Here is a 23,798-nt window from a genome sequence, read left to right as displayed (position 1 = left end):
AACACGAACTTTATGTCCTTTCTTGTTCCCCTGCCAGGTCGCTCTCTGATTGGCTACATTCCTTTCCATGTCACCATCCAGGCAGTCACAATTCATGAGTCGTCGGCTTTCCTCACACCCATGAAGATATCGGGTCGTAAATATTGAACATGTTTAATGTTTCCCATTCTCGCCTACGACCCGTTTCGGAGCCGATGATTGGGACAAATCTGCTCGTAACACACCTCAGACTAAACGATAACTGTACAGGAAAATCTTTTAATACTCATGATAATCTGGCGCTTGCTGTCCTTGGTCGGGAAGAGGCAAAATCGGGACAAAAACAGCACCATAATCTTTGTGTGTGCCAGGCTTTAGGCCATACCCAACTGGGTACTGCTCTAGTGGGTCTAATACTTGGGCCCTCATAGGTGGAGAGCCAGTCCAGACCACCTGTACAGGGGTTCCTGAGAACTTAACAGACGAAAAGGAGAACTGTGGCAAGGTTTTAAAGGTGAAACAATATTGCTTTAATTTTTGCGGCAGGGGATGTGGTACAAACAACGTGAAAAACAGAACTAAGGGAGTTGGAGTTAGCGATGCTGCTTAAGAGAATAAAAACAATAAAGAAATCTGCTTAACAACTCAAAATCAGCCAGTATCAGCCACTGAGATAATGCTATATACAAAGAAAATAGAAGCAACAGCAATAACTAAGAATCTTAAAAATATATCACACAATAACCTTAACCTTTCCTTGCTGGGCCAGTTCCCAGAATGTCTATATGTCTATATTCTTCTATAGTTGAGAAGTTTTTTTGTTTGTTTGTTTGTTTATGCACAAGGAAAAAATCAAAAGGTAAGTTGTGTCCCTGGACAAAATCAAGTTTTTCAACTTTGAGTCAATCTACATCATCGTATCAATTCAATGATCAATGAGCCAGCACCACGGATACACCAGAAAGCTTTAAACAGTGATACAGTAGTCATTTGGTACATGCAAATCAAATCTAATCATATTAAATCAAAGTCATACCATGACATTATTTGTCATATCAGCAACAAACATTGAGTTATTCATAGGATCAATATATTATGTCATGATCAAACTTATTTACATCTCTAGTTAAGACTGAGATGAAAATGAAGCAATTTAAAAGCTTCATATATTTATAGAAATATATTTTCTATATCATTATTGTTCAGATGAAACTAAGAACATTTTGTAAAGTGTCTGAGTTTCACCAGATCACACCTCATCAAAAGTTCACATATCAATCAGGAAACTTCTGATCAATGCAGCCCAGCAATTATCCACAACAGCGGAAGTGCCCTTTAACGGATCTGGAGACTAATTCGTTTTGACTGAAACAAATGGACGGGTGTGTCTGATTATCTCTCTGCATGCAGCTGCCCTTCCTTGACACACACACACAGAGACTAAGACCACAGATCCCTGATACACGTGCACACACACGGGAACACACCATGTCTGGAAGCATTAGTATGTGAATGGATTGATCAGCATGCTGCAGCACAATCTGAGTGCTCGCTTTGATTAAACAGAGGACGATCACCTCGGGGAAAGCTGCTGTTCAATGAATGAGAATATTGATCCAAGTGAAACCTGACATCTGCTGCGAGCTCAACCCTGACACCATTTCACCTCCTGCACTGTTAAGAAGAAACAAATGTTAAAAGACTGAGGGCCACGTCAGCATGGAAGCTACTGCTATATTTTTCAAAACTGAAGTACAGCTCCCATAAAAGAGTTGATAGCTGCAGGCAAAATCACAGCTACAGTCTGTATCAATTAGATTGAAGAACACAGAGGTTAAATGGCATCATCCAGTTGGCTGCAGCAGTGCAGATTGATGCCTGAGCAGCCATAGGCTGGTCGCAACCAGACATGGGCTTTGACAAAATATGTAAAATAACATCACAGTACAGGTCAGAGTTTAGCTATGGATCAGAAAGTTCTTTAATTCATTGTAAAGAAGTTATTAAAATAAATCCAGTGTGGCATATAAAATGTGAGTCTGATATATCTCATGACCACATGATTATGATATTTAGACTTGTACTGTTTTATATGTGAGTCTCTTACATCCCAGTGTGCTAGTAGCTTGCTGGCTGTCCAGGCCCCATCCTTCCTGCAACCCTTCATTAAAAAAATAGATATACTTTACTGAAAGATTTTTACTTGGATCAAGGGCTGGACTGATATAAGTTCCAATCAGATCCAATTCATGGTTGGAATTTTTAAGAACCAGTTTGGTTTTAGAATAACCAGACAGTAACTGTAGAGGTACATCACCCTCTGCTAAAATCACTGCTTTGATTTTAAGTCTATGTTGAAGCTCTATTTTTTCTCCCATTGATGTCCCATAGATTAGGTAAACTAGACAAAACTAGCTAGTTTTTTGTTTGTTTGTTTTTAAAATGGCTCATCACTGTGATTTCAAATTTAAAACAGATCTTAAATCAGCCTTCCACAAGCTTTGGAAAAGCTGTAACAATGACAAAAAAAGAGAAAACATTTCTGTGATATACAAGAAGAACCAGACATAAAAGGCCAACTTTTTTATACTTAAATCTCACATCTCATGACATTAAAACAGTTAAAAGTAGCATTAAAACAGATTTTCTGTGTCCATGAGCTTTACAGAAGGCTTACTTACTTGCTGTCATATGGCAACAAGAAGAGCATTTATCAACAGTACGATTAGGTTGTTAACAAATTTGTTTACCTCCTTGACAATTTTTCATAAACTAGAGACGATTAAGTGTATTATTCAGTAACACTGTTTTCTGTCTACCAGGCTGTGGAGCTGCATAAAAATGCCAAAACAACAGTGATTTATAGGCCAAGGGTAAATGCAAGGGTGAGGTATAAAATGTAAATCAGACCATTAAAAGTCAAATGAGATAGACCTTCCCGCTCACACGACTAAAAAGGCAGATGAAGGAGACCCTGCAGGCAGCTATATTTGATTCATTGTCCCATGACACTCACAGGCAATCACATCCATGAATATTGACCGAGCTCCACACAGCGACATAAATAACAGCTGGGATCACAGGGAGACTGATGGGATGACGCGCTCAAGGGCCATCCAACTGCACAGGGCCACAAAGCTAAATTCAATCCCAGGTACTTTACTCAACTCATTTGCATATTGGCTTTGAAATGTTGATCCTTGGACAAATCAACTTAAGTATTTCTTTTTTTTTTTTTTGGTCATGTTGACTGAAATATTGCACTGTTTTTATAGTTTATATGCATCCACTAGCCACTTTATTAGGTCCACCTTACTAATGCTGGGTTAGACTGCCCTTTTTTCCTGCAGAACTGCCTTATTCACCTAATTCTGACCCTACCATCTAAATGATGAGCTGAAATAGAGACTCATCAGACCAGAAAACGCTTTTCCATCTTCTATTTTCCAGTTTTGGTGAGTCTGTGTGAATTGTAGCCTCAGAGTCCTTTTCTTAGCTAATATGTGCTGCTGTAGCCCATCTGTGGACATGTTGTGTATTCAGAGATGCTGTTCTGCATACATTGGTTTCGAACCAGTGCTTATTTGAGTTCCTGTTGATTTTCTATCATCTCCAACCAGTCTGCCCATTCTCTTTTGACCTCTGACATCAACAAGACATTTTGGTCCAGACAACTGCTGCTCACTGGATATTTTCTCTTCTTCAGACCATTCTCTGTAAATCATAGAGATGGGTGTGTGTGAAAATCCCAGTATACCAGCTGTTTGTGAAACACTAAGACCATCAACCATGCCACGTTCAGGTTACTTAAATCCCCTTTCTTCCCCATCCTGATGCTCAGTTTGAACTTCAGCCAGTCGTCGTCACCATGTCTAAATGTGTTGACTTGCTGCTATGTGATTGGCTGATTAGATATTTGTGTTAAGCAGTAGAACAGGTATACTTAATTAAGTGTTCTTTATTAGACAGGCTTCTTAATATTTAGAAAACTGGGGGTCTCAGTTCACTTGCAAGCGAATTCTGGGGCAGTTTGCTTGGAAATGAACCATCCAGTAAATCAAAGAGAGGAAGTGACATCGAGTCCCCTTCTGATTGGTCATACTGGGAAGCTTCTTGTAAAAAGTGCATTAGTGTGCACGGCAGTGGCTCAGGCGGTAGAGCAGGTCGTCCAATGATCGGAAGGTCGGCGGTTCGATTCCCGCTCCCGCAGTCATCTGTCGTTGTGTTTTTGGGCAAGACACTTAACCCTCCTTGCCTCCAGTGTTGGCATTGCTGGTGTATGAATGTGTGGATGAATGTTCGGTGATGGTCGGAGAGGCCGTAGGCGCAGACTGGCAGCCACGTTTCCGTCAGCTTGCCCCAGGGCAGCTGTGGCTACACACGTAGCTTACCATCACCAGGTATGAGTGAGGAGTGGATGAATAATGGATTCACACAATGTAAAGCGCTTTGGGTGCCTTGAAAAGCGCTATATAAATCTAATCCATTATTATTATTATTATTATTAGGTTTGAACACCAAAGTAAAAACAGAAACCACCAGACTACATAAACTTGGTGTTGCTCCATTGTTTTTAGGGCCTAGCTAATCAATTAGCCAGATTTTCTTTGTCCTTGGTCAATAGGGGGAAACACTGATTATTTGTTGTAACTCTATGACATTGTTCAGGTGGTTTGGTCCACTTGAGCAAAGTGCAGTGTGAAAGCAAACAGACCCAAAGGAAGGTGCAACATTTGTTGGCAGTCCAATCTAACAGTGTTCTGTTAGATTGGACTGATTTGGCTGAACATGAACTCTGCTTTATAATAATATTAATAATAAATTTTATTTCTTGGCGCCTTTCAATACCCAAGTTCACAGTACACAAAGGAAAAAAAAATAATCAAAAAATAAATAATAAAAATAAATTCCATTACTTTAGAAGTATTTCACAACTCCACAAACTTTAAACGGCACGACCGCCAAACTGTTAATTATGACTTGATTAAGTTTAGGCATAATGAATGAAGCTGTAACAGGTGAAAATGTGATTTTTGGTTAAAGTAGCACTTGTGACAGCCAATAGTTTCCCTTAAAAATAGAAGCATTTACTTGTGGTGTATTTCAGGCCTAGCACAGTCGGATGAGTCAGCTGAGGGTCTTCACTCCGCAGGAACATTTGGGCTCTTTTGTTTTTCTTGGACGGCACATTACCCCTGTAGGGTTGAACCAAATTAAAATAAATTAAAGGGGGACAGCGGGAGGCTCAGAGATAGGAAGCTGCGAGGTGGAGACATCCTGCAGCCTGCTGCTCTCAGGCTCCAATGACAGGGAGCGACCAGCTGCCACTGGCCCAAACTGATGTCCTCACATGTTGGTTCACACTGTGTACGTATGTCAGGCCGGAGGAAGATAAAGTGATCACAGGAGAGAGGACTGTCAGATAATGTCTGTTTTAGTCTAAATGTGGTGTAGGGAGGAGGAAAAAAACTTCCTGTGAATTGCATAACTGGAAAAGAGTTTAACAAGTCAATCCAATTTACTGCTGCCATTTTTCCAGCAGCCATTTTTTTCTGTTCAAAGAAGCATCAAAAGAAAAACAATAAACCATTTCATAAACACTTTTCTTCCTTTGATTCCAACCAATGAATCAGTTTGTTTGAATCAAGGGCAACAGCAGATGTGGGAATGTTCAGTTACTGTAGATTTCATGTCCTTAACATCATTTCTTCATCTTGTACACAGACCTACGCTGCTGTGACGGTTCAAAGTCCAGAGAGCCTAAAGCCTCCAGTATTCACCTGCTCTGATGCTACAACACAAAGACGAAGCAGGCGTCCTTCCACAGCTTTGCTTCGGAAGTACTGAAAGTTTAACAAGATGTTAACCTTTTAGAAACTTTTAGAATGTGTTTCTGACTTTGATCTCAGTAAATCTTGATAAACCACCACGTTAAATCTCCCCAAACCTCTGAGATAGTTCCACTGCTTTATCACAAGATGAAATAATCAGAAAATACAAAAGATTTATAAAGACATCAGTTTAATAATAATAATAAAAAAAAACACTATTTTACATAAAAATATCTTACAGTATGGGGAATTATGTTTTTATCTGTGATCAAAACCAGGGTGCCATGTCAGCCATTTCAAAGGAAGCTAAGGAGAGCGGCGCCATCTGCTGGTGACAGAAGGTTACTGCAGTAGGAGCCGCTTTGGGATTTCCCTGCATTATTTCCAGGACAAAACAGTAGATGTCCATCAGGAGTCATTGGGGAGGCCGAACAGTTTGACTGTGCCCGCCTCTCGGTTGTTGTCGTATTTGCCTTCCTTGTCGTCGCAGGCGTACGCCAGCAGGGGCCGCTTTGGATGCCAGGCCACTGTAAAGGTTGGAGAATCGCACTGCACCTCCCACAGCTTCTCTCCTAAAACATGTGAGGGGAAGAAGGAGTCAAAGGCTTTAAATGAAAAAAAAAACAAAATAAAATGTAACCGCAACTTTATTTACACACACTTTAAAAACAACAAAGTTGACCAAAGTGCTACAACGTGCAACATTTAATAATAATTAAAAAAAAAAAACAATAATTCAACCCAATCCAAAAACATGCAACATAAAGAGGGGAAAATCTTATAAATATTCACTGGTTTGAATAAACTAGAATTAATTTAATCCCCACTTTGATTCAGGCTAATTTAAATTTGCAGATCAAATTGTTCTTTTTGTAGTGATGGTCATTAAATGAACAGCCCTGGGAGTTCAACATACTGCAATCTTAAAACTTTATTTCATGACACACAAACTGTTGTAACAAGGTTTTTCCAATGTGAATAATCAAACTGATGCTCACCTGTTTCCACCTCTGCAATGTCAATAAAGTGATCCTCAGATGCCGAGGCCAACATCTTGCCATCATGGCTGAAGCTCAGCGTCCTCACCGGCCAATCCAGTCTGCAGCAAAAAAATAAATACTCAGTATCCATGGAAGACGACCTCGCAGAGTCTGCACAAGGGACCGTTTTCCCATATCATATAAATCGACATGAACAGAAACACAGACTAACCTGGAGAAGCAGCGAACACACACCAGCTCCTCCACGTCCCACAAACTGACCAGGGCATCGGCACTTCCTGTAGCAAAGTACTTCCCTGTGGGGTCGAACTTGATGCAGATGCAGTTGGACGGGTGAGCGTTGATGGACTGAATGGGCTTCAGCTCCGGATAACTGGAACAAACACACCGTTTTCATTTCAACTCCAAACAACACAAAGACAACATTTACACAGACAGCAACAGAGAAGAGATGAAACGAAGCCGCATCCTGACATCAGGTGCACACGGCTACGAAACATGTCTCCAAAACAGATGAAAGATATGACAAGTTTCCCTAAGAACCCTGAAGGCAACTATTTACCAGGGTTGATTTTCCATTAGGAATAACTGTGCTGTTCTAGGATTGGGGGGAGGGGGGGCTGTTCAATCAGCAGTAAATAAAGGTTTTTTTTGTTTTTTTTTAAAGCAGGAGTCTCTATGGAAGCATACTGCATTCAATAGAAAAAAATTTTTTTTCTGAATTAAACGAGAAAAAAAGCTCAGTTTTTCTCAATTTGATTGATAATCCCCCCTCAAAAAAAAAGAGTTTTCTAAATCAATTAAAAAAAAAACAAACAAGCATTATTAACTTCTTCCAAACTAAAGATGCTTTTGTTTCCTCCGAGCTGTTCAGTTCCATTCAGTTTGACATGTTAGTTTCTCATGTTCTAAGTTAGGTAGATGCTGAAAATAGGCTACTGGATCCCTGCGGAGTGCAGCTGAGACAGGAGAACAAGCCGGAGTAGACTTTACTCCGGGGATCAGCAACTCTGCTCCTCAAAGATCTGTGCAGGTAGTGGATGTTTTCCTGCTGCATCACACCTAATTCAAATTAATGAGTCAAACAGACGTGTGCAGAACCAGACAGTACAGTAGTTTCATCAAATAACAATTGGTCATTTATTTTCTCACTGATTATCTTCAGAACAGCGTCCAGCTGCAGTTCAAGCACACAGGGGTGAGTTTCATGCAGACTTCAGCTCTGCCGAGGGGTGATGTTACACTGATGCTGCAACAGTCAAAATGCATTCAACTCTCATCTAGCATTTCTTGTTCATTTGGCTCAGGCACACAACAACTCTTAAACTGGTGTGGATAACAGATCACACCAACAAATGAGAAAATTCCACAGTATTCCACTTTCATTGTCAAATTCAGCCATTTCGTCTATGTTTACCACATTGTGGAAATCATGGGGACCTACATTAGCAAATAAAAAACTTAAGGCACATGACTGGAGCTACAGTGAAACCTCTTCATTTTTTGTTTGTCTTTTTGAAGCATGATTTTCACTCGTCATGTGCATCAGCTGGCTGTTACATCACTGGAGTCTCCCCATCTGTGGCGTGATTACAAACATAGAAAAAGCTCCTAAAGGTATGTTATCCTCCTCTAAACTCCACAGAGCTGCTGAACTGTTCAGTCTGAATTCAGTTTCTCATCTTAAAACAGACACATGAAGTTTGATGGATGCTGTGTCTTAGCCAATTAAACCGGTTCAGAGCAGCACAGACTCTCTTACGGCAAGGGCTGGATAATTATGATAAATAAAATCTATGCGAGTACAAGGATTTTAAAAAAGCCAGACGCAGTGGAATGCCCTTCCTCCACCAAAAAGTTGAGGGTCAACCTTTACATGAGGTTAAAACAGTAGTGGAAAGACACAGGCTCACACTCTTTACTCATGTTTTATCGTCACTTATCGTGTGAATCTCTCCTGATGCACAGAACAGCGTTCACAAGCAGTCACAGCACCACTTTCCTCCTCCCGTCATGTCCCGTCGGGGTCCTACCTGAGAATATTGATGCAGCCGTTGCCGTTTGTGAGGAAGAACATGTCGTTGTCATTGTTCCAGGAGATCTCGTTCACCTCGAACTTAAACTGCTCCTCTGCTTTAGAGCGATGCGTCTTGGCGTCGATGAAGGTCACCACGTCATCTTTGTTTCCGACAGCGATGGTTTGACCGTCGGGGCTCCAGCAGATGTTGATGTTTTCACCTAAACAACAAGATTTTAGAAATTTTCTAACTGGAGCATTGCTGGTACTACAGAAGGCATCGGTGGATGTATGACCCTACCCTTCGTGTTGACGGTGGCGATACATTTGGTGGTGCGGACATCCCATATGCGGATGGTTTTGTCTCCTGATGCTGTGACAAACAGGTCTGGGTTGGTGGGATGCCAGCAGAGCTGATCCACGCTGTCACTATGACCCCTGTAGTTGTTCTCTTTCACCTGGTGACAGGAAAGGAAGTCCAGTTAAATTACCCAGGTAACAGATGCCATGACACTAAGTGTTATAACAAGCAGCACAGGCAGGAAATAACAAGGGTTTTGCTACAAGTAAAGGATCATGGCACACCGCCATGGCAAAATAAAACTCCCCATACCTTCAGAATTATTTTTTTTTCTCAGATGTTATAAAAGTAAATTGTATTGTATGCTTGGATCCATATTAATATAAAGTCTATATTTGTGCATAATTATGAACCATAATAAAGCCATCACCCACATATTAAAAATATCCTGGAAGAAACCCTGAATAATTTATATAAAATTTGAATTTAAAAATGAATAAAATTACATTTTTATGGGCTGTTTATGATTCTGTTGTTTGACCATAAATATTCCACATAAATTAAAGGACAAATTGAATATAGAAAGTAAAAACCCATCAAGAAATTTTGGGAAATTCTATGAAATAGAAAAAACTTAATGTTATCTGCCAATTCAAATGAACCTTTATTAAAGAGAAACAATAGAAAGAAAGAAAGAAAGAAAGAAAGAAAGAAAGAAAGAAAGAAAAGATTTTCAGCGTATTTATTAACATACAGATCTTTTCAAACAGAGCTGAAAGAATTAACTTTTTCTAAAGCCTTTTTAAGAACTTGGTTAAATAGCCAACTAACTGACCATCAAAACCCAGTTCAAGGCCTTGCTTGTCAATTCCTTGCTCTCCAGAAAATCATATTCCTGCAAAACGGAGGGGTAGAACGAAGGAGGAGGAATTGGGATTGTGCTGAAACACCTTCATCTGATCCAAAGTCCTGCAGTAAGATTATGAGAGTAAGATCTCCCTTTAAGATTATCCTTCAATCTTTCCTCTTTGATAAATCTTATAGTTAGGGTGGGCGTGGTGACATTTTCTTAAATTTTTCTCTTTACTCACCATATGTAATTATATGACATTATTATCATTAATTTGTGTTTCTCTTTTTCTTTCTCAGTATTTATCCCTGGCTTAGAGTTGTGATGCTTGTTGTTTTGTTGTGAATTGGCAATATAAAATATACAAACTAAGAAGTTACCTGATGTGAACTCCAAAAGGCTTTAGCCTTATAGAGACTGATTTTTTCAGGGATTCATCAATAAAATGTTGCAAAAAAAAACTTTGTGAAGCATAAAATAATGGATCAACATCACCAACACTCAAGTTTATATATATATATATATATATATATATATATATATATATATATATATATATAAACTGTAACACTTAAAAGTTAGAAAAAAAGACATTTCACTTATAACTGGCTTAAATTAGGAACAAATAAAAAAATATGACAAAATAATTACATATAGAAATTGTGTTATACAAATATGCTTCTTTTAATATTTGGATACATCTTTATACATTTTAGTTTATTCTTTTATTTTTTTTCTTCATATTCTTTATACATATGATTTTACACTGAAACTGCGCTTAATTTCGTTAAACGTTTTAAGTATAATGGACAATAAAGATTCTGAAAAGAAGACCATTATTGCTTTAGATTTGAACAGTGATGGTGTTAAAATGCTGTTGCGTTTCTAATAATTTGATCACAGGTCATACTATTAGTTTAAGACTAGTTTGTGCTGAACATTTTATTGTGTTCATTTTACCATTTTTAAACTTGATAGAAGCTTAAAACCACAACCGTTAAATTTGACGTTTAAATTGAAGTTGACTTACATCACGTGTAATTAGCTACAATCTGCTTCCTCTAACAGTTTACATCGTGATTCATTAGACTCTAAAATTGTTATATCTAATTTAAAATAATCTCAATTTATGTTAGCATACCTCCCCTAAATCGTGCATTTTACATGCTTAAATGTCTTGACTCTCATTATAAGATAAGCTGGAGCAGTTTGTTGTTACAAAGAGTGTGTATAATGTAATCAATGAGTTATGTAGAGAAAAATGCCTAATTTTTAAACAAAGTTATCTGGTCAAACTAGCCCAAAACACAGCCATTCATTCGCTGAAACATGGCTAACGTTAGCACGCTATCAGAGTACCGCACCGCGACTCACCAAACGGTCCTTTTCGAGGACAAAAACGCTGGCTGTTTTGTCAAAAGACCCGGAAGCAAGTCTTCTGCCATCACAACTCCACGCAACTGAGTGGACTTTAGCTGTGTGAGCAGGAAATTCCCGACTTTTGTTGTTATTTCTAAAGCTTTCTTGCATGTCCAGGTAGTATTGCGACGCCATCTTGAAATTCTACGTCAAATCTTCGCGGCGGTTGTTGTTGAACCGGAGGGAAAAGTGGACGTTACCGCCATCTTGTGTCTCGGAGTACTTAATGAGACTAAAACGTTCATGTCCCTTGGAAATCCATATTATTGAAGTGTATGCTAAACATTCATAATCTTTCCAGTTTTGCTAGTCTTAATTGCTTCAGGTTTTTTTTTTACTTAAAGCTGTTTTAGCTATTTTTTTAAATTTATTTATTGTTAAAAATTGTAGTCTTTGACCCTTTTTTATATTCCACAAATTGTATGTAGGTACTTATAAACAACTTGTAAGGCCATACAGCTATGTAGATGTACCTGTTATTACAAGCTCTGGTTTCATATGAATTTGGCCTAAATATGGGCATGTTTATTTTTCCTATAATCCACATTACCACAAATTGCAGAGGGTGAGTGTGGTTGCCTTTAAGCTCAGTATTCACTAGATATGGCCCAAATCTAAATTTTCTTTGGGCAGCATCTGGGAGTATACGCCTTGTCAAAACTAGCTAATATCTGGGACACATCTGGTCCATAACATCTGCTGTAAATGAGCCGTTAGTTGCCAATATAAGCTTAGAGGCCAAAGTTTGTCCCTCTGAGCTAGTACCCCAACATGTTTTACACTGCAAAATATGAAAAGCTGAAAATACAAATTTTATGTGATAGGAAATAACCTAACATCGGTCATGTTTCCAGACTGAGATGGCAAAGAAAAAGTAATATGGTCATACAGCATCCATACAAATTTGCTTGCACCTTTGCACCTGCTTAGAGATCTGTTTGGGGGAATTAAAAACACCAGAGATATAAGATTTCCCAAGTGAAAAAAGGCCCACATGCCATCCCCTCTTTTTTTATTTTTTTAATAATGTTATCATTCATAAATTTAATAGAATATTAGAAAGGTTTCACCATTCCTAATCTTCATAGCCAAGGCACCATGACAACAGTACATTCATTTCTTTTTTAAATGAAGGCAAAGACCACTTGATTTAATTTTATAATTGTAGTTTATTTCAAGTGTTGCTAAGATGAAAATCCATGTTTTTAGAAAACCTTTAACACTCCATTTATATCCAAAATCACACAATATCTACCCAGTCAGACACAGTAAATCCCTTTAAGTAGCCACCTGGTTGAAAAATATGCAATCAATGACAGGACCAGAAAACTTCCCCCAGCTGCAACTCAACTATTCTGCCATCTGGAGGTTTGTGCAAGGCCTCAGTATGCATAATATTCAGGCCTGTGGCAGATTTTCTATGTGTTGCATCCTTTGCATGACAGTTAATACACCTAACAGACAAAACCAAATGCAGTTTTAAACGTGAGTCTGTGTTTTAAGAAGGAACAACAAGTGTGAAAGCATCATATAAATATGCATTATGTAATTGCATACTGTTCAAAACTTCATACTGCTGCATCACATGTCAGGAAAGCTATATAATTATGTTGTGAACAGTAGATCCTACAAAAGAAAAAGTCAAGGAATGCACGGTGAGTTGTGACAGTGAGAAACGGTGATGGTGCGTGTGCATACAGGTTATTGGGCTCAGTGCTGATTCAGTGCAGGAAGACTTTTTATTTCTGGTGGAGGGACTATGACAGTGTCTCATGAGTTTAACGCCACAAAATCATATTCAGTACATTTAGGTATAGAGGCAGGTAGCTGTCTGTGGAGAGGTAGGAAAAATACACAAGCACCTCATTCCTCCAAAGCACTTCTACTCTGCTGTTCATTTGACCAGAAGAATGGCTTTGTGTTTGCTCACTATGGTCCCTGACATGCTGAAAGTTTGTCCTGCGGACCCTGAGAACATTTCTGCTAGATGTGCTACAACTGGCGTGTTTCTTAAACCCTGAAATATTGGTCATATTTGATTCCATGTTTCCCACCTGACAAGGCTTATGATACACTGATAGTCATCACGCTGGACCCTGGACTGGATGTTTTCACTCCGCTTCTCTCCATTTAGACCCAGGAGAAGGCTGATTTAGAAAGGAAGTTCATTATCATACTACTGTCAGGGCTGCACAATTAGAGCATCTTACACGTGAAGGCATTTTCAAAGAAAGATTAAAAAAATTCATTGTTATTTGGACCTTTCTGAAAGCCACAATCTTTATTAGTGGCTGCAGTTTGCTCATAAGTAAAAACGCAGCCTACGTTCACATTACCAGCCGCATTTTTTAACTTCTATTCAGCCAGTACAGATCAGATTTGATGGTTCATTTTCAGAACTGGAAATGGTTTTGATTTAATTTCCACATGAACACAACTGCTTGTTGAAACAGCATGTACATTAGATCATCTTTCCTGGTCATTCAGTGTCAATAACAGAAAACTTTATATTAGTGAGACCATTTCAGACAATAAATAGTAAACATTTCGCTTTAGAGGACAGCAATCAATTGTCCAGTTATGCAGAAGAAGACTGAGAACAAGAAAAGCTACACAGCTAGCTTTTAAAGTTTAGCCGCTCTTGTTATCAGTGCTGTAGAAAGTGTTGCAGGTTTCTAAGCATCAAAAAAGCTGCATAGACAGCTTGGCACACAACGTTGGAAGGCTCAGTCTAGTGAATGAAGTGTTGGTCAAACAAACTAAAATGGCTAATGTTGAACAAGGAAGATGCCCGATGTTTTGGGTATGAGTTCACATATTAAACACCTTTAAAAAGTGGAACTTTGTGATTTCATAGATCCTTAAAACAACACTATATAAGAAAGAATTGTTTTGAATTAGACAAATACCCATCAATTCTCTAATATCTGGAACTATCTGATGCTTCAGAGGAGCTTCTATAGGACCAAGCAGAGGAAAAATGGAAAAAACTTCTTGGTGTGTGGATAGGTGAAAGCAGTTGGGATTAAGACCCCTCATGATAAATCCTGTATTCTTTCTGCTCCTGTAAGTACACATTGCTATGCATGTTTGGTGTAAAGCAGAGGTGTCAAACTTAGGGCTGGGGGACCAAAACCAGCCTGCCAGAGGGTCCAATTTTCCCTGCAAGATGAATTTGGAAAATGTAAAAATGACATAGACATTAATTATATTAAAAAAAAAATCACAATTTCTTATTTGTCCAAATGAGTTTGCTCTTTTTATGTTAATTAGGGGTTGGACTTTAATGAGTTAATTATGATTAATTAATTCCAAAGAAATTAATGCATTAAAATTAACGTATTTAATTGCAGTTTGAATTCCAAACAATGCGGAACATTTGTCAGTGCACGAGTGTTGCCAATAGAACTACTCTGGTGGCGAGTTTTTAGGCTCATCTAGTGACTATTTCAGAGAAGTAACTAGCGACAAATCTAGTGATTTTTTTTCCTGCTGCTATCTGAGACACTTGGAAACTCACATGAAAGCATGTTTACTTCTTCTCAATGAGCAGCGCTTCCGCCCCTCCCCCGTCCATTAGCGCTCACAGCAGCAGTCGGAGCAGGAGACATTCACCTCTGCTCCATGACCAGACTGAAAATGAAACGTGTAAAGCTGCTGCTGGTTGATCCCTCCCTGGTCTACCGTCAAATATTAATGCCTTTTAATGAAAAGTTTGAATGAAAACTTTAAAAAAGTTAAAGGTACTGTAACATGTTGTAGACTCTTAATTAGAGAACAGCTGGAGCTGTTAGTTAAAGTACTTAAAATGACACTTTAACTTTAGGTCTGTTCTTTTTTTGGCAGGAATATTTGATATTTTTTATTCTATTGTTTGGAACTGAAATGCAATTAAATGCAACTGGAACAGCCAAAATACTGTCAACATAAGGCAATTTTTAGCAATCACGATGTTTACCACACACGCTCTTGTCTACGATGAGCTTGGTAGACCACCACTTCATGTTACACAGAACTGATAAAGCAGATGTGACATCGGTCCAGTACGCTGTTTTGTGTCTTTTCCATTATAAAAGGGGTCCATACAACCGAACCAGACCACACCATTTATGGACCCCCTTCGGTTGTAGGTCTATAGGAAAATGCTATGGTACAGTTAAGGCAGACATTTGGTCTAAATCCTGCAGGCCCAGTGGCGGTCCAACTTGGAGCAGGAATGCTCATCTGAATTAGCTGGACCATTCTAAAACTTTCCAACTGTACTGGCCTGGACTGAACTGCTCATGTGAATACAAGCAATATAAATGTCCTCACTCATTACTCACAGCCATGTGTCAGGTATGTTGGACCGCACGCTAAGTAACATAAACCTGATGTGAAATTTTAAAATATTATAATTTCTGCATCCAGGTCTGTTTTTGAGTCAGTTCAGCTTGGTAATGTGAACGTAGTTTTAACAGAACTGGTCTATCAGTGTTCTGAACAGCAAAATTAGCCTTTGAGTAACACCTGATTGGACAGGAAATGAGTACTACCTTAGTTGAAGGAGTTGCATGTAACCACTATGAAGGAAACTTAAAAAAATCTCCTTTGACAGAACCACTTGGCCCAAAGACTAATTTCCTTTTTCATCTCTAATTAAAAACAACAATCATTTTAGTGTAGCATACTTTCTTCACTTAGAACATTCCAGTGGAAACCATGCTAGATGTAAAATGAACCCCAGCAAAATAGTTTAAGTCAACCCTAAAAGACGATGAACTGCCCTTTGCTCATTGCAAAATTCATTAAATGAGCTTCAGTGCTGTCATCGGGACGCAAACTGCAGCACAATCACACATTAAACAACTGTGCAACCCACACTGGGAAAAAAGGTGGAGAAGCAGAAGCTGGATGCTAAAACAGCATAGTGCATTCCTTCTGATGACACAAAGTGACCGGAGCACGGCCATTGTGCATCAAACAGAAAAACAAAACAAAACAAAAACCTAAAACTCTGCAATCGAACAAGTCAAAGTGTCTGAAGAAAAGTGAGGTTCTGTGCAAATAGTTGCAGCTTCCCTCGTCCAATTCAGTCAATCTTTCTTTCTGGATCCAGAAACCCCCCGATGATAAATCCTTCTGTTCAGTCAGCCACTGCAGAAAAACCCCTCAAAACAAAAAACAATCCCTTTCAGTTTTACTAAAGGAGGTTTTAGTCACCACTGAAAGAAGTTTGGATGTAAAAGAAACAGCACTAAAAGATAACTGTCTCGTTCTTTGAGCTAATTACCAATTTAGTTGTGTTTTGGACTAATTTAAATTCTAATTTGCCTACATCAGTAAAACAAGATGAATAAAATCTGAGAAAATCATCTTAATTAAACAGATGGATAAAAGTTTGATCTCTTGATGATAACTAGATGATAGATTGCTTTAATCTTCACTAGATTCAGTAAAAATGTGTTGTACTGCCTAGTTTAGCTGGTATGTTGATCTGACTGGTGTATATTTGTGACAGATAGTTCATCCAGTCATGTCATGTATTTCTTAAATTGCTCTTTTTTCAACAATCTCCAAAGAAAATTTTCTAAAACATTAAAATGATCGCGGAGTGAAACATTTTGGATTTATAAATTCCAGGGACATGTCTAGAACATTTTTGATGGGGGCCAGGCAGGGGCACCAACTGGGAAAAGGGGCAGCACATGTATATGAAGCCTTTAATTATTTATTTTTTGGAGTGATTAACTGATTATTATTACAACTACATTGGTCATCTAATGTAAAAAGTCACTCAAAATTTGTAACAGCAAAAAGCAAAGGATTTCTTCTTTTTGTAACCAACAATTGTTTTTTAATGATGATCCTGTATTGTATAACTTTAATCACTGCTGTACAAACACTTATTAGCTATGACCCAATTCAGGAAGTGTGCAGACCCTGAATTGAAACACAGCTTTTGATATTTAGATAAACCTGCTTTGGCCAAACCAATAGTCGGTTTCTTTTCAGCATTATCGACTGTTTAACTTTGCACGGACGTCACATCTGATGGTTTTATGACTTTTACATTCTCTTCATTAAGTGTAAACAGTCTGGATGAAAATATTATCGCCAATGTTTGTTTGTGATGTAACAGATTGAAATTTTAACATTTTCTGTGTGATATTTCTTCTTTTTTTGTTGTCATTAAGCTTCAGTATTCTGCTTATTTTAACCTTTAATGAGACCGTGCAGCTGAACTTTCCAGCTTTCCAGAACTAGTTCTGGAAAGAAGGAAATGCGCACACAGTTAAGAATGGTCTCTTCTTTGCTTGCTAAAGGTTTGAGGCGAGGGACACAAGTTGAAATAAAAGAGACATCCTTAAAAATAATTGTAAAATGTAGACTTTTTCTCTAGAAACATTTGATTTTTTTCAACAAATTTAAGTTTAACAGGTATTTTATCCTCCAGTGTTCTTTGAATGATAGTTTTCAGGTGTTATTGGGCTTTCTGCAGCGGCTGAATGTCAGTTTGTTTTCTCTTTGATCACTTTCTGAAGTCTTTATCTGAAATCCACATCAGTGCATTTAAACCAGAAATATCTTAGTCCAGTAAATGAGCTACAACTACTCTTTAACTTGAATGTTTTGCTTGCAAGTTCTACTGTGGTTTATTTTTAGAAGGTTAGTTTGAGATGCTTTCAAATAACTTTTTCTTTCTGGTTTTGATCCAATAAGCAAAAAAGGCAAAAAGGTTATCACTCCCTAAATCATGTGATCTGATCTCTCTCAAATCAATAAACGGACAGATCAGACTGCAGGAAAGAAATTAGGATCCTCAGAATCCATCTCAGCATTCAGCATCAGTGCTGCCGTTGACCGGGTCGGTGCAGATGGAGGTGTGTGTGTCCCCCCCAGCCTCTGAGTGGTTGACACCGTTTGACTTGATCTGATCCTCCTCTCCAACACTGTGGGGGAGAAACAAATGTGTCAGACCTAAAACAACCAAAACTGTCTAGCAGTGTTTGTTTGCTTAGAGTCAAGCCTCTGGAGCCTGAAACATGATAGAAACAAGAAGCCTCTGATTATTTTCTCTACACTCTGCGATGATGCTTTACCTGTTGATGCAGCCGTTGCTGACTGGGGGCTCTGCTGTTTTCTTCTCAGACAGAGAGCTGCAGGGCATCTTCTCCTTGCCCGTGTCAGAGCTCTTCCTCCAGGCCAGCACAGGTCCTGGCCCAGACCCCCGCCTCTCCGGGCTGACCCTGGGCCCCACGTGGTCAGACGGGACGACCAGCCCACCAGCTCCCTCTGGATGTTTGCCTGAGTCGCTGCTGGTGCGTCTTCCGTTCAGACTGTCAGAGGACGATACGTGGCTCAGCTGGCCCTCCTGCTCTGCTGAAGAGGAAGGAAAGAAAGGAAAGATCCAGATTCAAGATTTACTTCACTTTCATATAGTTCTTTTTGGCTTTTAATAAAAAAGAAAAAAATCTGGTTTTGATGCAAAGTTGTAAAAAGTAAAATCTGTTTTTTTAAACAAAATCTCAATGCACCAAATCAGACTATCAGATGTGACACTAAATTATTATAGTGATATAATAAATATAGAAATTTACACTCATTGGCCACTTTATCAGGTCCACCTGGTCAACAAAAAAGAGCCACTTATATGGCAGCAAATCAGTGCATTTAGTCATGTACTGTAGACATGGTCAAGAAAACTTGCTGAAATTTAAACTGAGCATCAAAATGAGGAAAAACAGGATTTAGGTGTCTTTGAACATGTCATGGCTGTTGGTCTGAGTATTTCAAAAACTGCTGATCTACTGGGATTTTCACACACAACCATCTCTAAAGTTTACAGAGAATGGTCTGAAGAAGAGAAAATATCCAGTGAGCAGCAGTTGTCTGGACCACAATGACAACAGGAACTCAAATAAGCACTGGTTCCAACCAAGGTCTGCAGAATAGCATCTCTGAACACATAACACATCCAAACTTGAAGCAGATGGGCTACAGCAGCAGAAGACCACACCGGGTACCACTCCTGTCAGCTAAGAACAGGAAACTGAGGCTATAATTCACACAGACTCACCAAAACTGGACAATAGATGGTGGAAACATGTTGTCTGAGTCTACGTTTAGATGGAAAGAACATGACCACAGTGTAGCATCTTCTGATGGCTACTTCCAGAAAGATAATGCATAATATGACAAAGTTCAAGTCATCTTCAACTGCTTTCTTGAACAAGACATTGAGTTCACTGGACTCCAACGGCCTCCACAGTCACCAGATCTCAGTCCAGTAGAGCAGCTTTGGGATGTGGTGGAACGAGAGATTCTCATCATGGATGCAGCCGACAAACCTGCAGCAACTGTATGATGCTGTCATGTCAATATGGAGCAAAACCTCTGAGGAAAGTTTCCAGCACCTTGTTGAATCCTTGACACCAAGAATTAAGGCAATTCTGAAGATAAAAGGTCTAACCTAGTCCTAGCAAGGTGGACCTAATAACGAGTCCAGTGAGTAAAATGTATTCATTCACCACATATTTTACTTTTCTCACTCGTTGTTTTCTTGGTTACACGGCTTTTGCCTTTAATACATCCTTGTTCAGATATTTTTTAAGATCAGTTCACAGTTTAGATTGTCTGTATAGTTGTTCACTCTGACATTAAAGGTAATCAGTCAGAAAATCTGCAGCAGTTTCTTACAACATCATGTGGTGCAGTTCGCCCTCTGCTGGACACCAACACACAGAGCAGCTCAGAGTCAGCCTGAAGCATGAAATCTTTTTGACTGCAGCCTCAGCAGACATGGAAGCTCTGATCTCTGCGGTGTTCAGGCCACATGTTCTGGAAACTGACCGACACTGTAACATGATGAATAAAGAGCAGAACCTCCTGCTGTTCCTCTGATACACAGCTGTCTGCAAGAGACTTTAATCCTCACTTACTTTGTTCCATCAGACAGTTTCTTTCTGTTTATTTCCGGGATGTGTATTTCTGTAGGAATTATGGAGCCAGATTTGATTTAAAGTTCAGCAGAAGGTGGATCTGACCTCCAAAACTGGAACTGCTGCCATGCTATTTTCACTTTTGATGTAATGAGACTGCTGGAGAGATAGTCCCAAACCCGTGACATTACACTAGACGACCTCATCAGAGTCCAGGGTTTTTAGCTGATTAACTATTGAATTTGTTAGAGATGAGGGCGTTCTGCTGGCTTTTTACCTCCCGATCCCGCCTCTCCAGCCTTGTTACGTCGACGTCTCAGAATGACCTCCAACTCGCTGTCCTTCTTTCCGGGAGGGGGCGGCCCTGAATCCTGGGAGCCGCGGCTGGGGCTCCTCTTTACTGTCTCCTGGAGGAGGACATAAATGTCACAATGAGTAGTCCATGAACCAAAAAAAAAACAAAAACAAAAAACAAAACAAAAAACAAAAACAATCTGACGGGACCTGTTTTAAAGTTTCAGTTTTTACATTCGAGCTAGAAATAAGCAAATAAATCAGTTAAAGCTCTAAACGAAGTATATTATGATTCTTCTTTTATAGAAATCAACCCAAAACTATAAAGATTGTTAAAATGATCAGATAAAAAAACAAAAAGCATAGTGTAACAATAAATTATCTTAAACATTTTGGTTTTATAGCTCAAGCTAGACCAAAATTATACAGGAAAAAAAGTGTTTATGGATGCAAGAAAACTAGCTTTCCCATCGTGGGACTTGTCAGTAATATTTTTTTTTTTTGTTATAGCAGCAGTTTGATCATTAAAAACACAGCAGAACTCATTGTAACCACAAATCTGATTTTACCAGGATTCCTTTCAGCTCATCCATAGCGCTCTCCTGTGGTTTCTCCTCACACGGTGGAGGCTGCTGGAAAAACAGAATATTTATCATGAGTAGGCCTTATTATTGTATAGATATTCCTAATGTACAGCTTTGACAGAACAGAGGATTATGAAAGCATGTTTTCCTGACTTTCACATTTAAATCTTCCTGCACTGTAACTTCCTAGTGTCAGACTGTTAGGACAGGAATAACGCAGTCAGTTCAGGGTCCAGCTGGTGATGTCAGCTGAAACCGATGTTTAGATTAAGTGTGTTTAACTGAGTAGTCCACAGTTTGTGTTATTGTGTTGGCTTAGTGAGATCAGAGGGAGGGAAAGGTCTGTTTTTTCAGGGAGGGACAATGACTTGACATGATGAACACAGATGTCAATATACTCACTTTTATTGCTACTCTCTGTGGCAGCACAAAGAAGAGACGTGAAGAGGAAAGAGCAAGCAGACTGTGAGACATACTAAGGCCTGAAAGAGTCACTGGACTTCCTGGTCTTTACAGGAGGAAAGGAGCCAGGAGGGAAGAGGAATGATGAAGCAGGAATACTGTTTTAAGGTCACAGAATTCTGACTTATAACCTCTTACTGTTGTTTTAGGTTTAGAAAAAAAAGGAGGAATTCTACAACTGATTGTCTTTATGACCCCAAATTTAAGGAAGGTATATATGACATTTTAGACCTGTTTTCTTCCTCTCATCGACACACATGGTCACAGAGTTTGTCAGCTGTGACATCCAATGGATGCATCACTGAATACTGACCCCGAGGTTTCTGACTGAGGGGATACTAATTACCACAAACAGACACACAATGACACGAAACATTTAACAGACATGAAGAGATGCAAGACAAATGTTAAACAACTACAAGCTGGTAAAGTATGACAAGAAAGAAATATAAAGTGAACACAAAAAGACACCTAAAAATGACCATAAGAGACAGAAAGACACCCGTAAAACAACTACAAAGACTTTGCATGACCAAAAATAAAAAAAGTAACGAAGAGGAAATGTGACAGAAACACCAATGACCCACAAAACACACTGGACTAGCATGCAAAGAGATGAAAAACACACGACGACCTGAAAACGAACACAAAAAGACAAATAGGACCCAATACAACAAATAGGAAAGAAAAAAGACCCAAATAAAGAAAGAATATATATATATATATATATATATACATATATAATTTTTTTTGATAAATTTCTTATACAAATCTCGTCTCCAGATAAGTTAGGAAGTTATCTGACGTAATCTGTTAATTTGTGCTGACCTTCATTAGCACAAATGAAAGAGATGATTTTCAGTCTTAATTGAGAAAATCCTGTGTATTTACAAAATATAAACAAATCTGAAATTTGATCAAAATTTTATGATAATGAGACATTAAACAAAGAAGTAGTTGGGAGACAGAAAAGAACAAGTAACAGTGTTATATAGTCAGTAATACAGTGAATACAGTGAAGCAGTATCTGGATTTTTTTCACCTGAATTCTCAGGAAATTGAGTTTTTTTATATCAAATTCGGCAATTTGACAGAAAACCATATTAAATGTTCTTAGTTCAAACCCACATCCTATAATTCCTGTTGTCAGACTGTTGAATCCTTCACAAAAAGATGAATGGACAGATTTTGTGATCAAGGAGAAGAAACAGCTGGTCCTCACCTTGTTGTCCTGACTCTTGACGGGTCGCAGGACGACGCCATGTTTGATCCGCTCCATCATCTCGTTCACAGCCTTCACCTTCACGTCGTCCACGCCCTCAGCAGCTGCAGAGTGAAACAAATAATATAATTATAATTTAGCTTTGACATCTAAAAGGTTCTAGTAAAGGTCTAAAGATGCTGAATGAGGTCGAGCATTTCTCTCTACAACATCTGAATATAAACAGACACCCACCTGGAGGCTCCTCGACCTTCACAGCAGCTTTGGAGCCTTTTGAGGACTTCTTCATGATGGCTATCAGAGAGCTGTACCACAGAACACAACAGTACCTGGATCAGAAACTATCTGTAGGAATCCTTCATCACAAAGCATTTCTGGTTTGTCTTCCTCACCTGAGGGGGTTGCATCTGGAGGGGGGAGGTGGAGGAGGTGGGGGAGGGGGAGGAGGAGGGGGAGGAGGTGGTTGTGGGAGAGGGGCAGGAGGCGGGGCGACCCCAGGTGCTGGGGTGCATTCGTGGGTTGTCTTGGCGATCTTTTCCTGGATCTCCTCGAGCTCATGGACTGTGGGGAGCAAATAAAAACAGTTAATGCTGCAGACAGATCAGATTTAATCGTTACATTCAGGTGGCGCTTTCTGAAATAATCCTGTAGAGTCCAGATTTTTAACCCTTCAAAATATCTCTGGAAACTCAGTTGAAAGCATTTTTCAAATGATGCTCTGGAAGTTTTTCAGTCTGGTTTTAAATTTCACCATTTCACTGAATCTATGCTGTTGAGTGTTTTTAATAACACCCTTCTGGCTACAGATATGTCATCTTAGTTATTTTAGACTTAAGAGCTGCCTTTGAAACTGTGGATGTTAATATTTTAATTTCTTGTTTAGAGCACTATGTAGGCATTCATGGCACAGCTCTGTC

General features: G+C 39.0%; 2 protein-coding genes across 10 annotated transcripts in view; both read right to left on the bottom strand.

Moving 5' to 3' along the window:
- Window positions 1-6,007: 6,007 nt before the first annotated feature.
- Window positions 6,008-11,580, bottom strand: thoc3 (THO complex 3). Its single transcript, XM_041991226.1, has 6 exons — window positions 11,354-11,580; window positions 9,130-9,286; window positions 8,845-9,049; window positions 7,023-7,184; window positions 6,809-6,909; window positions 6,008-6,382 (listed from the first exon to the last, which is right to left on the bottom strand). The coding sequence occupies exons 1-6, from the start codon at window positions 11,531-11,533 to the stop codon at window positions 6,219-6,221; spliced, it is 969 nt and encodes a 322-aa protein (XP_041847160.1). The 5' UTR covers window positions 11,534-11,580; the 3' UTR covers window positions 6,008-6,218.
- Window positions 11,581-17,695: 6,115 nt separating this feature from the next.
- The window catches only part of shtn3 (shootin 3), a 44,073-nt gene continuing 37,970 nt past the window's right edge, over window positions 17,696-23,798 (bottom strand). For 3 of the 9 annotated variants that reach the window (XM_041990889.1, XM_041990895.1, XM_041990896.1), the window contains 9 exons: window positions 23,274-23,442; window positions 23,116-23,186; window positions 22,882-22,985; window positions 21,600-21,614; window positions 21,183-21,245; window positions 20,597-20,726; window positions 18,979-19,005; window positions 18,481-18,760; window positions 17,696-18,330 (listed from right to left, as the gene is read on the bottom strand). In XM_041990889.1, coding sequence (XP_041846823.1) covers window positions 18,213-18,330; window positions 18,481-18,760; window positions 18,979-19,005; window positions 20,597-20,726; window positions 21,183-21,245; window positions 21,600-21,614; window positions 22,882-22,985; window positions 23,116-23,186; window positions 23,274-23,442 — 977 coding nt within the window. In that variant the 3' untranslated portion in view covers window positions 17,696-18,212. The remainder of the gene's footprint in view (window positions 18,331-18,480; window positions 18,761-18,978; window positions 19,006-20,596; window positions 20,727-21,182; window positions 21,246-21,599; window positions 21,615-22,881; window positions 22,986-23,115; window positions 23,187-23,273; window positions 23,443-23,798) is intronic. The other 6 variants (XM_041990893.1, XM_041990898.1, XM_041990890.1 and 3 more) reach the window with 5 other exon arrangements.

This window comes from Melanotaenia boesemani, chromosome 7, assembly GCF_017639745.1.
Source record: "Melanotaenia boesemani isolate fMelBoe1 chromosome 7, fMelBoe1.pri, whole genome shotgun sequence".
Lineage (NCBI taxonomy): Eukaryota > Metazoa > Chordata > Actinopteri > Atheriniformes > Melanotaeniidae > Melanotaenia > Melanotaenia boesemani.
This window is presented reverse-complemented; position numbering and strand designations above follow the sequence as displayed.

Excerpts from the sequence above, each read along its gene's own strand:
- thoc3 (XM_041991226.1), bottom strand. The coding sequence starts at position 11,533 with ATGGCGTCGCAATACTACCTGGACATGCAAGAAAGCTTTAGAAATAAC. Across the intron at positions 9,050-9,129 it reads CGCCACCGTCAACACGAAGG|GTGAAAACATCAACATCTGC; the intron begins GTAGGGTCATAC and ends CTTGTTGTTTAG. Across the intron at positions 6,910-7,022 it reads TGTGTTCGCTGCTTCTCCAG|ACTGGATTGGCCGGTGAGGA; the intron begins GTTAGTCTGTGT and ends TTTTTGCTGCAG.